This window comes from Sprattus sprattus, assembly GCF_963457725.1.
Source record: "Sprattus sprattus genome assembly, chromosome: 6".
NCBI classification, from domain to species: Eukaryota; Metazoa; Chordata; class Actinopteri; order Clupeiformes; family Clupeidae; genus Sprattus; species Sprattus sprattus.
The window spans coordinates 19,407,235-19,420,005 of record NC_137925.1 but is presented as its reverse complement, the minus strand read 5'-3'; the positions used below and the strand labels follow the sequence as shown (position 1 = coordinate 19,420,005).

General features: G+C 42.0%; 1 protein-coding gene across 2 annotated transcripts in view; it reads left to right on the top strand.

Annotated features, from left to right (window-relative positions):
• Positions 1-7,573, top strand: part of ctnna1 (catenin (cadherin-associated protein), alpha 1) — a 101,121-nt gene extending 93,548 nt beyond the window's left edge. For both annotated transcript variants that reach the window (XM_080840777.1, XM_080840776.1), the window contains exons 18-19: positions 3,618-3,752; positions 5,223-7,573. In XM_080840777.1, the coding sequence (XP_080696903.1) occupies positions 3,618-3,752; positions 5,223-5,510 (423 nt within the window). In that variant the 3' untranslated portion in view covers positions 5,511-7,573. The remainder of the gene's footprint in view (positions 1-3,617; positions 3,753-5,222) is intronic.
• Positions 7,574-12,771: the final 5,198 nt, after the last annotated feature.

Below are 12,771 nucleotides of genomic sequence, written 5' to 3'. Positions count from 1 at the left end.
ATTTCCTGTATTCTGTCAAAATGTTTAAGTATGACTTTGGTAAACTACAAAGCCTCACCGCTTGCGGCATTACGGCTACCGTATTTTATATAAACCCTCGAAAAGTACATTGCTCCCTACCACTGTTGGTCTCTTGGCTGGTGGCTCGGTGTTGAAAGTGCCTTCTCCAACCAGCTTGAACTGACATCTAACGCAATTTGCTACGGAGTAATGCTGGCAGCATTACTTTGCATCCATTAAATAGGAAATGTATTTCATGTATGTGTAGAACCTATTTAGAATGTCTGACTTTACATAAAACGGCATGTGAAAGCCCTTGAGACAAACATTACCTTTGCCTCAATGAGGGTGGCGTGTGAGAGTATATTACATATCAGCACGATAACATTGTACTTGTTAGCACGATGCTAGCTAGCTACTATGGGTTTCAATGGGGTTTTGAGCATTAGCAGCACACTTTTGAGTGTTATTGTGAATACTCTAACGCTTGATTTAGCGGAAAATCTAGTAAACGTACATACCACCTGCGCCTCTGTCTCCTGTTCTGTTGTTGTAGTTGTCGCCCAAAAAAAAAAATCGCTACAAGCACGTCCTCTGCTAATAACTCAAAGTCCAGCTCCACCATCAACCGCATTGTCTAGTTGGCATCGTTCGCTGTATGTGAGGATTGTCGGGAGGAGGTATTTATACAATAAACGACTACCACACACACAGCGATTTCTCTAAGATCGTCTTCTTGGGCATTAAAGGTGTCCAGGGAGAGGATCATAAGTAAGTGTGCTCCTGTATGTGTTTTTCAACATATTCATGGTTGAAAAGGCAGTCCCACAACTGTATGTTGAGGTATTCATGCTCTTGCTGTGTGTTTGATATAACTATAACACTGCATGTTGATGGCATGATGAATACCGTGGGTTTATTTTTCTGGCCCTGTCCTCAGAGTTTGGGGGGTAATTTTGTTCGAAGTGTGCATGCTTTGTTTCATAGTGACACATTCACGTTACCACTTTTTGACAAGGGCAACCGTCTCGTGGCCAATGAGTGCATTGTCATAGCGTTGTAGTTATACAAAGGTTACCCAGCGATCATTGCAAATATTAATGTGACAAAAATACCAAAGAAAATAAGAACGTATTCATTTTATTGGATCATTTTATAATAGTTTCTGTATTGTATGTAAGATAAGCATATCGTTTTGTTATAAATCGCTACTATGTTTTTGACAAAAAAATGACCACCACGATGGAGATACATTTGCCTTCTCAAGTGAATATATAGCATTAGACATGCTTATATTGACTAAGCTAAATGTCTCCAAGGCCCATGTGACGACACCTGCCCGACAGGTCCAGAAGCAGCGTCCGTGTAATGGCATGTCAGTGACAGTTGGGAGGGAAAACAATCAATGACTTCCAGTACGTTCAAATTTTTCTGAATCAACCGCCTGCCCCGCCCGCCCATTTTTTTTTCGAGGACGGAGAGGGATGCAGAAGTATATTGAGGCCTTAAGCCTGGAGTGTGAGCGCTTCAAAAGAGTGGGGGCCAAATCTCCGGGGAGGGACAAGACTAACGAGAGGCCATTCAGTAATGTTAACAGTAGATGGCTGGCTTCACTACGCACTTGAATACAAGCACATGGATTAAAGTTTTCCGTCGCTATGACGGATTTCCGTCAACTCGGCTCGCATAAGGCCAAAAATGAGACACTGATATGATTTGCACATTTCAGCGTCGGAAATACACGAGAGCAAAGGGCAAAACTACCCCTAAGAAATATAATTTTGCCCCTAAAATTACTAGGAGAGTAATACTTATTCAATGAACGTGTCAAAAACATTGTAGCCTATATGACCCGGTCAGTTGCCATTTAATGTTTTGATTTTCGCCTTGACTGTTGCGTGAAGAAACAAACGTTCTAACAAAACACATTTGGAGCGCTTCTTAATCAGTCCTGTGACTGCGAGAGTGAGGAGAGATGAGGACCAGCGCAGTCTCTGTCACCATCTCAGGTTCTAAAAGATAAAATTCACACACCCAGCGACTGTCAAAAATGAAAGCTAGATTGGCTTGTGGTGGAGGATGACGACGACGTTGATAAAAAGACCCGGTTTTGTTTTCAAGGCATGTCGGAATTGTGGACAACGAGTTGCCCAAATCGTTGTCAAACCAGCACAGGTAAATTCTTCTACTGGCTCCATCAAGGGGAGCGAAAACGTTCAGAAATACATGGTACTTCGTCACCAAGCGCCAAACAACACGCATCACCTACGGTGAATGATAACTAGTAATAATACTTTTAGAAATGATTTAGTTAGGTTAAGCTAGTTTAATGTTAGTTAGCTAACGTTAGCTATCTCTGATAGTACGTTGGCTACAAAGGCTTGCTTGCAAACTAGCTAACTAGTCTAATCTGTATTTCCTGTAGGCCTACTATGGTAGACCTGTACATGAATAAAGGTAACACAAAAATCCATAAATATAATGTGTTATTATTATTAAAAAACAAAGAAACAAAAACGATTGTTAATAGTTGTTTAAAACATTTTTTTACCTTTAAAAAGATTGTATTAGTTGTTGTTACTATAACAACTAATAACCACAAAGAAAGAAGAATACGATTGTCTAATTTACGTTGTCTGTTTGGTTTTTGTTCAAAAAATCTAAGAAAACACTTTGAATCTGTAGACTAATGCCTAATAGTCTTATTATTGCCATTTGATGACAATTGTTCATATTCATATACTGTAAGCCTAAATAAGTGTGTTTATTATTTTGAACAAAGGTTAAATGTTATTTCACAAGTTTCTAAAAGTGCCCCCAATTTTTTTGTTAAATGCCCCTGGATTTCAGTAAATCATTTTGTCATTTATAGCCCATTAACAAGAATGGTGAAGTCTTGCAAAAAATATTGGTTTTATGCCCTAGCTTTGAACTAGTAAGTGATAATAGACCACGTGAAGTTCAAATATCGAGGCGGTATGCAGCCACGACCCAAAATGAGGGCAGATTTTTTTTTTTTTCAGTCAGATGATTTTTTTTTGCTTTAATCCCTGCAAGCATGTCATTACAATTTGAAAGGCCTCTCATGTTGACTTTTGCTCTGGTGTGAAAAGGCTCCCCTCGCCATCCAAGCTTCCTCCCCCCCGCTGTTAGTGTATTCTTCAGCTTAGGCGCTTCTTACGCTGTCAGCAAATCCTGTATCTCTCATTTGACTTGGGTAGTTTTAGCGGGTGGAATCCATACTCCTCTTGTCGTGCGTGTCTTTGAGGAATTTGTTGCGACGTTGAAAAATCCCAGCAGTCCATCCGATTTTTCTTATTTTTTTCTGGCTTTTAATTATAGAAGTTTGTCCAAGTTCTGTAATAATCCTCACCTGCTTTGATCTACTTCAAAAAGCATTGGAGCTCAGAGCCAAACCTAAGAAGTCAGTGGAGGGGTGGTGGGGGAGAAAAAGTGATGAGTCATGGCTAGTCTTTTATACATTATTTATATATCTCTTAAAAGCCGATTGATGGAAATGTAATTCCTTGCGTGGTGTTGTAAATCTGTCCGATCAGGCCTTGACCGTGCCTCTCCTCCTCTTCCTCCCCCTCTCCTACTCTTCCTATCTTCTCCAGTGTCCGGACTCCACCTGCAAGCAGGACCTGCTGGCCTACCTGCAGCGTATCGCCCTCTACTGCCACCAGCTTAACATCTGCAGCAAGGTCAAGGCCGAGGTGCAGAACCTGGGAGGAGAGCTCGTGGTCTCTGGGGTAAGTAGTCCTCACACAGCAAGATAGTCACACAAGAACACAACACCGGCCTCAGCGGCAAGTCTTGCAGTTTGCTTCGCCTTGCTCCAATTCTCCTGACGTGTCTTGTAACTTTGGGGATTAATGGAACGTAACCGGGTTTTGGGGGGTTGTTTAAGAGGAGGTTAGCCGAAGTGTAACCTTCACAATCCTTAGTTTTGTTTAAGTGCGTAGAGGTCACCATTGAAAATTAAACAAACTGATTTAAATACAACTTACTGGTGGTGATTTTGGTTGCGTTTTTATAATATCTTTAACACCACCGCAGGGTCTATTTTAAGCCAGAAGTGTACTCAAGCGCAACAGTAATATGAATGGGTTAATTGGTACATGGAAGCTAATACGAAGACAGCATAATGTGGATGTGGACACCGACATAAATATGTATACAGTCTTGCACACAGTCACGTGCACTTGTACACGTGTGTGTGTTCGATCAAGTACTTTTTGCTTTGATATGATCTGTTGTGTAACATCTCACACACACACACACACACACACACACACACACACACACACACACACACACACACACACAGGACTTGTTGTCACTCCGCTCCATCACCTCTGTAATACGATTACTCCTTCCCCGTGTGTTGTGTTGCTAACTCCTCATTGCAAAGCAACTTAATCTCTAGCCGTGTTTGTCGTTTAAAGTCTAGGATGCGTCTGCCTCTCTTTAATAGCCCGTGTAACCTCTCCTCATTAGCTTCTAATTTATTCCCTCACCAAGTGAAATCTGTAGCTTTTTTTTGTCTACCCTTGTTTTTCCTCTTGCTCTGAAACAATACCGATGAAACAGTCGACAAGTTCCCTGTCCATAGGGATAGTATTCCCTTTAGTCTAAGCATTCCACCATCTCCCCTCTTTTTTTTTTTTTTTCTTTTGCGCTCTCTTTCTCTCTCGCCCTCACTCATAAAATGTGCCAAAGGATATTTACCCCTGCTGTATTTTTAGAGGCTGCCTCTCAGAGTACAAACACAGCCACCTGTTTTTTTCTTCTTCTTCGTCTTCGTCGCCATCGTCTTGATCTCTGAAAAGGAAAATAATGACTTCTCATTGTTATTGGCATGGAGGTGGAGGCTCCATTACATCTTCTCCGTGTCAATAAGGTCTCCAAGGCCGTAAAGCGGGGGAGATTAAATTAGTTCTGGTGCTCACGGCTGACCTTTTTGCACACTTGCCAACACTCCTGTGGCTCAACTATTGCATGTTTCCTCTTTTTATTTTGGATTTATTTATTTGAGATTACAAATCCTCCTATTTTTTTTTTTATTTTTTTTTTAGACCTCTTGTGAAGTGCAGGTGACCTTCTCAGAGTGTCACAGATTATTGGGCGTGAAATCATCTCCTGTGTTTTTAACTCTCTACGTCTCCCTCTCTCTCCATACTCTTTCCCCCATAATTCCCTGTTCCCTTTTCTCCTCTCAGCTGGACAGCGCCATGTCCCTGATCCAGGCTGCCAAGAACCTTATGAACAGCGTGGTGTCGACAGTGAAGGCGTCCTACGTGGCCTCCACCAAGTACCAGAGGTCCCTGGGCATGCAGAACCTCAACATGCCCGCCGTCTCCTGGAAGATGAAAGCCCCCGAGAAGAAGCCACTGGTGAAGCGCGAGAAGGACGACAACCAGACCAACAAGGTCCGCCGCTCCTCCCACAAGAAGCATATCAACCCTGTGCAGGCCCTCAGCGAGTTCAAAGCCATGGATAGCATCTAGGTGGGCTTGAGCAAGGGCTTTGCCTTTACTGGCTTCGTGAGCTTAGAATAAGACATGTATTCACCACTCTTAAATGTATGTTGCTCCCAGCATAGACGTTGGGATTGATTTTGTCTGTTTGATTGTTGCTTTTTTTTTTTTTTAATATATAAAGAAGATGCATTTATGCTTTTGAGAGCATTCCTTTAGCTTAGAAAGCAAACTATCCTTTATTTTTTTTGATTCACAGTTCCTTTATTTGCCCAGTAACTCCTCCATAATGTTTATATTTATTCACTTGGAAAGCCTTCTGCTATGCTAAATCTGTAACTGAGTCTGTCCTCAATAGAAGCAAGGAAATGGCAACTGGACTAAGGGCATTTTATGGTATAAAAGAGAGGAAAGAAGGGCCTTCATGTACCCTCAGATCAAGATTCTTCTTTGATGCATTTCTGAGTATTTTATAATCTTATGTGTGTGTGTGAGTGCGTGAGAGAGAATTATATTTGAGGTGCTCTTTTATATTGCCTTTAGGAACAATATTTGATATGGCACCCTCTTCCCTCTAATCTAATTTGCAGTGTTAGGTGTCAAGCCTATGCAAGCTCTGCCTTCTACACTCTCAAGCAATAAGAGTTATAGTACTGTTGTAGGATGGGTGAGGCATTTTAGGGAACCTTTTCTTCTAGTGCTCAGACCAAAGTGCATTATCCATAATGCTGTGCGCTGCATCTGATTAACTTTTGATATATTCATAGTTGGGTGTGTTTGTTTGACTAACATCTTTTTTTAACATGCCCACGAAAAAAAGTAAATAAACGCAGGGCTCTGAATTTGGTCTTTTCCTGATCTGATAACTGGCTACTTCATTTGTCGTGTATTTGTATTGTTTCTTTCATTGATTGCAATTTCACTCGGATGCATTATAGGCAACAGCAAACACACATTCCTGAGTGCCGCTAAAACACATAATTTGTCCTGTTTTTGACAGTTTTAAGGAATTTATAAGTGATTCCCAGTATGGCAGCGGGATACTTCTGAACAGGACGCTGCTCTCGCTGACACCTCTTTCCTATACGTACACTTGGCTTCACCCCCCTACACTCCCAGTCTAATGCATACATTTGGCCACAGCCTGGCATCACCACTGATGCACTGATCCACTCTGACTACATTAAGCAGGAGGGCATCCTGGGAAGTGTTGTCCTGCAAACTTGTACTACAATGGCCAAGACACTACCAGTAGACCTGTGGTCAGGAACTGCTGGCACCCCAAACACTAAAATGATCTGCCAGACCATGAGCCTAAATATTCCCCTGGGTCGGTTCCACAAGGGGACGGTTGGAATGGCAGTGCTCTGTACTGTAACGGGCAGATCTAAAACACATTCCGCCCGCCCCAACAGTTTGATTCCTTTTCCTTGTTTCATTTTTTTTATATAGGTGTATGGCTTTTCAAACGTCTCTAAAAGAAATACAAACTTTTCCTCTTTTTTAGTTGTTCTTTTAGGGGTCCACACTTGATTGAGCTGTTGAAGTGTGGAGTTTTTTTGTGTGGATAGTCAAGGAATTTAGTGTAGCGGAGCACCGTGCACCGGAGCACCGTTTTTTTTTACCTTTTCAACTCAAAGCAGTGGGTGGTGAAACAGCAGAGTTGTTCCCACATGCATGTCATCTGTATTCATGGATGTGGGTTGAGGGTCTTTGAAGCAACGTCACCCAGCACCCTAGGTCCCTGCAAGAGAGTGCAGCCTTGTTTTGTACGTGTATAAACAATTAAGAGGGCAGGCCAGTGGAGAGCCCTTGACAGATGGTCTGAAGGCTGTTTTTTCCTTCGTTGTTTGCTTGTGTTTTTGTGTTCATTTGGAGATTTCTTTGTCTTTCTTTGTTTTCTTTTCTCTACTTCCCCATCATAATTCAATCATGTCCTGTGTGCTGTAGGCTCCTCAAAACATGTTCTGGAAGTCGGAGTTCAATTTTTAATTTCTTTTTCCAAAAAACTGCTGTGGTGACCTCTACATAAAAGAGAGTGTTTGTTGTTTAGCATTAGCTTTCTGTAACCGTCTGATGGGGATTTGACTAAATACTGCACACTTTTTACAGTAACTTGTATTTTCTGTATGTAAAAAATAAAGAAATAAAAACAATTAACTATTAATCTTGTGTACGTGTATAAACAGTAGAACCTCTGCCAGAGAAAGTATGTCGCTTAATCAGTCATTTTCCCTAAATATAGTTTCAGGGTATTTCATGGTAGCGTACTAATCTAAAAGCGTGTTTTATCTTTCCTCCTTCATTTTTAGGTTGATGTTTTAGTTTAATTCATAGTGTGTATGGTTTATTAGCTGGTGGAAGGGATTCTTTTTTTTTTTTTTTTTTAATGCCCTCCTAATTGGATTTAATGCCCTCCATATTTGGTTTTCCTGGCAACAGATTTCAACATCTTCTCAAGACACAATTTTTAAACTGAATGATGCGCACACTCAACACATTTGACACGTTACTCATACCCCTCTCATACTGACCTTTCTCCTGAGATACCAGTGGTTTAAAATAGAAAGCTGGAGCTTCTAACGCAAGAGAGATAGAGGCAGACTGCACACCGAAACAGGAGGAGTGAACTGGCTGCTGAGAGGGGGGATTCAGCTGTAGCCTTAGCAACCAGGTACAGATGTACATTTGTAGAATTTTAGGTTTTGTAGTTGAAACCAGCGCTAAAGATTCTTTTTAAAGATCCCTTGCTGGGCTAACACTTTTTCCTTGAGTCCGGCATCAGTAAGCAGTAAGAGCGCTCCTGGAAGTTTGTGAACTTTTTGTATCATTTTCAAGAAGAGGCCACAGGTGCATTAACGTTCACATCTCTCCTGTATAACATTTCAGTACGAGGGCTTTATAGCATTCACTTTTAGAACATGATGCATTGTTATACACATTTTGCCTTCTTGGAACATTCACATAAAGCAGTGATAAATGTTTATAATTTGGGGTAAGACTACTGTATGACTACACATCTCTATGTAACAGTGGTCAGAGTAGCAGTGGGTGTTCCAACAGCAATAGTGCTTTTGTCAAGTTGTGGGTGTGTTTTGTTTTGTTTTAAGACGACGACGAAAAGCAATCCTGCCCCTCTTCACATTATAAAACAAGAGGCCTACATAATGACAGGGTTTCCTTTTGTGAACCCATCTTTTGTCGTGGGAGATGTCCCTATTTTCTACCGCTTATTGCCTTTATTTCAGCAGGTTTTGCACAATGCTCAGGGTCACCAAACCACCCTGAGTAGCTCAAGTGGGGAACCAGTGTTTTTGAAAACAGCTTTTAATGTGTATCTTTAAAGAGCTTTAGTCTACATTGCCCTTGTGACAGAGTAAAAGCTGCAGTAAAAGCAATTTTATAAACAAGAATTTGGCTTAAATAGATAAATGATGCACACTCCTACCCATTGCATTGTGTCTCTCAAAGAGGTGCTGCGTACCACAGTTTAAAGGTTTGAAACCGCCTGAAGGTTGTAATGATGTGTCACAGTTAGTCCTTTGAAGTGTTGTCACCAAATTCAAATTGAACTCCCTAACACGGTACTTTTTTTTTTGTTCTCAAAGATCGGAACAGCAAAGCAGCAATCTGCTTTCAGATATAGCTTTCATTAGTATACATCACCTATGGCAAGCTAATATGATCAATAATCAATCATTCTTTGAAGCCTGATATGTAGTGTGTTTACATTTTATATTAGTGCCTATTTTGGTTATTCCAGAATTAAACACTTTTACCTTTCAGATAGAATAGATTTCGTCTTCCTCAACATTACTGTAGAATTGTGTTTTTTTTTATTGTGTTACCATAGTTACAGACAATTCCATCTTAGTTTTAGGCACCAGCATCTCTTCATGTCGTTGTAATTATAAAACATATCAGAGCCAAAAAAAACCTTAAAGGTTAAATTTAAAACTTAAAGGTTAATTTGGAGAGGTCTATTACTTATTGGCAGGGTTAATGTAGACTGCTTGGAGGGATTTTTGTTTCTAACCTGGAATGGGTATCTCGGCAACTATATTTTAGAATGTGTTTTTAAATGCAGCAATTTACTTTTTGTCCAGTGACTAGAAAACAACAAAACAGAAAACATTTTATTCTGCCACTACTGTGGTTTGATGTCGATTCTACCTAGATACTAGCGGGTGGGTGGCTAACACCTCTTTTGTGCTCTTCGGTTGTTCAGCCTGGGGAGGTGAAGCACCTCCAGCTTGGCTGGATTGCACATCTTATTTTGCACAGGAGTCGCATTGAGTGACCAAGTGATGAGGTTCTCCCACTGGGAATGTGATTGAGTCCTTGGCAGGAGGGGGAAGGGGCTTATTCAATCACCATTTTGATGAGTGCCTACCCACATTGTAGGTCCCTACTTCCACGCATGGTCTTTGCTGAGTATCTTCTCTTTACTCTGTGTGTGTGTGTCTGTGTGTCTGTGTGTCTGTGTGTCTATCTGTCTGTCTGTCATCTATCCAGGTTGATATGGGGTACCATCCTTTTCTAACCTGCGATTGCTTTCGAGTTTGAACTTTTTTTCTCAAACATGTGCTCGCTCATTCTCCAGTCTGCTGTTTTGCTGTCTGACCCAGAGACGTGCTCTCTCCATCCTTCATGGTGATCGAGGGTTCTTTGTTTCTTTCCCTTTCAGAAAAGTATCCCTCGGTGAAGGCCTCTTACAGTGTCTACAGCAGAGCCTCTTAGCTATGCTATGTTTGATGAGTGCAGAGGGAACGGTGCTGAATACCTTTCCCTGAGCCATCACAGTTGCCATGCGAGAGTCTAGATTGATCTGGCCTGGCTGGATTGACGTCAAGGTCCTCTTGTCAGTTTGGTTTTATTCAAGGATTTCAGTCATGCTCCTCTGAAGTTTTCTCCTCCTTTTTAGTCCCCCACCTCCATCTGCCCTCTACTGCACCTTCACCCATATCCTGCCATCCTTAGTGCATCCTCTTTATTATAAGACCACCATCATTCCCCCTCTTTGAATCTCTCAGACCTCCTTCTCTTAATCGGACGTGCATCAGTTCCATCTCACATCGAGCCCCCCCACCCCCTTTTCCCCCAGGTTCCCACCCTCGTTGGGCCGGGGCTGTCATTGCAACAACTGTTTCGGAGATTGCGGTGACATGACTGGCGGAAATGTGATCAATCACAAAAAGGTGTTGTGTGACAGTTCAATCAACTCGGTAGAGTACCCCCTCAAAGCTCACGGCCCCCCGTGCTCATAATTCCGCGATGAAAAGATGCATATGGAGAAAAAAAGAAGCAAAGACAAAAAAAAAATCCCTCTGAAGTATTAGCATTCAATGAGGTGTGAAAAGACTGGCAAGGAAATTCAAAAAGTCTTTGGCATCTCTACAGTGAGTGCTGGGTGAGCTCAGACATCTAAGAGATAGTTCTACGTGTTGAGAACTGTGATTTACATCTGAAGCTCCACAGACTTGCCAGACACTATTTTTATTTTTTTTTGCACACCACGAGGAGGAAGAGGAGGGTGATGAAGATGAAGAGGAGGGCTCCCTGAACGTCACACCAAGATAAGCAGAGGCGTGAAATAATCAGGTCTGAACACAGTGCTGAGGATTTCCATGTAAGCTGTATGAGCGGGCAAAAAAGACGCATGTGTTGGACATAGGATATCGCTTCTTGATAACTAGGCACTGTGGGAGACCGCTGCCTGTAAAAGTGCCTCACTTGGTGAGTATGTGGTCAAACATAGAGCACCTGTGATTTATACTTAAGCCCATTTGTGGCCCGCAGTACATAGCGCTTGTGGTTTAATGTTCTAACCCATTACCGAGTAATGACTACTACATGTGTTTTTGTGTATGTGTGTCTGGGTGTGTGTGTGCGTGTGTTAAGAAAAAGGTTTGCTGTAGACTTCACGGTGAGTGAAAATTCCAAATCTCAGGTGATCTTCTGTTTAAAAGTGCTGTAATTGAAAAACTGCAGGGCTTTTCCTCTAGTGTACTGCAAATGTGGTGTGACCATTGTGGCATTAAATTAAGCAAGTCACCACCCATAGCATTAGCAATCACAACATTTTTAGGGACATACATCGGAGAGCACAAACAATTCACTGCGTCAGTGTGATCAGTATTTGTTATGCTTGCCCTGTTAGTAGCTTAATAAATATAAATGCACTTGGAGCTGAGACCATCGTAGGAAGGGCTTACTGCTTAGGCTAGTGCTTCATATATTTATATATATTTTAAGACCATAAAAAAGGAAATCCAAGGCCCCTTGGAGAGGCTTGTGTTAAGAGGTGATATGGGTGAGAACACTACCTTGGATTCGTTGCATAACCTCGTAAATCTGTGGATCAGGGTTTTATTTCGCCTTCTGGGAAGTTACTGCATTCCGTCTATGCGTGTCCAGAGCCTTAATTTAACACCAAGGCCTGACACAGTAAAATATGATGTTATTCTTTATGTCTTCCAATATTCATTAAACATTCAGAGCACTAGAGTTACAGAAATAAACACCTGCCTTGGTTGGGAGACAGTTAGGTGTCGTGTTGGTGGGGTGTGGGTGGAGTAGGAAGTCCATCTGCACGCGGGGAATTATACAGTCCCTTATGTTTGTTTGATGGAATCATCTCTGAATATCAGTAATAATGACGTTTATCTGCAGTGGGTGTCTGAGTTCATGTTTTATTGTGGGCATATGTGGAGAGCAGTTCTTTTGGGAGGCCGCATTAACTACGTGAAAGCCATCAGGCCGAGAGCTGGGCAGTAAGTTACGGAATTGTATATTGTGCTTGCAGTGTCAGGTTTATAGTAGCCCGGTAACCCACATATCATGTTTAATGGAAGTATTTTCCCGCGGGGGGACTTCACTTGACTTTTTTTTCGCAGAAGTGTAATTAGTAATGTGGTATTGAGCTTTCAATCTTGCCTGCGTTTATCTCGTAAACCTAACCCCCACCCCCCTCCCCATACACACACATGTACCTACATACACACACACACACTGTCCCTCGATGCTGAAGAGGGTGTAGGTTGGGGGTGGGGGTGAGGGGAAGGGGGGCCTGTCGAACAGGCACTTTTACTGTGACTGCTGACTCTCATTGCCAATCCTTTAAAGCCTGTCAGGCACAGCCAATGCTATCCCAGCATCCACTTCATCCCCGCAACCCCCCCACCTCAACCCTCTCTCACACACACCCACACATTCTCCCCTGCCCTTCCCTTAAACATACTTCGTCGTAAGCACTGTCAGTCCAGTGAAACACAATAGCCTTCATTCTGCT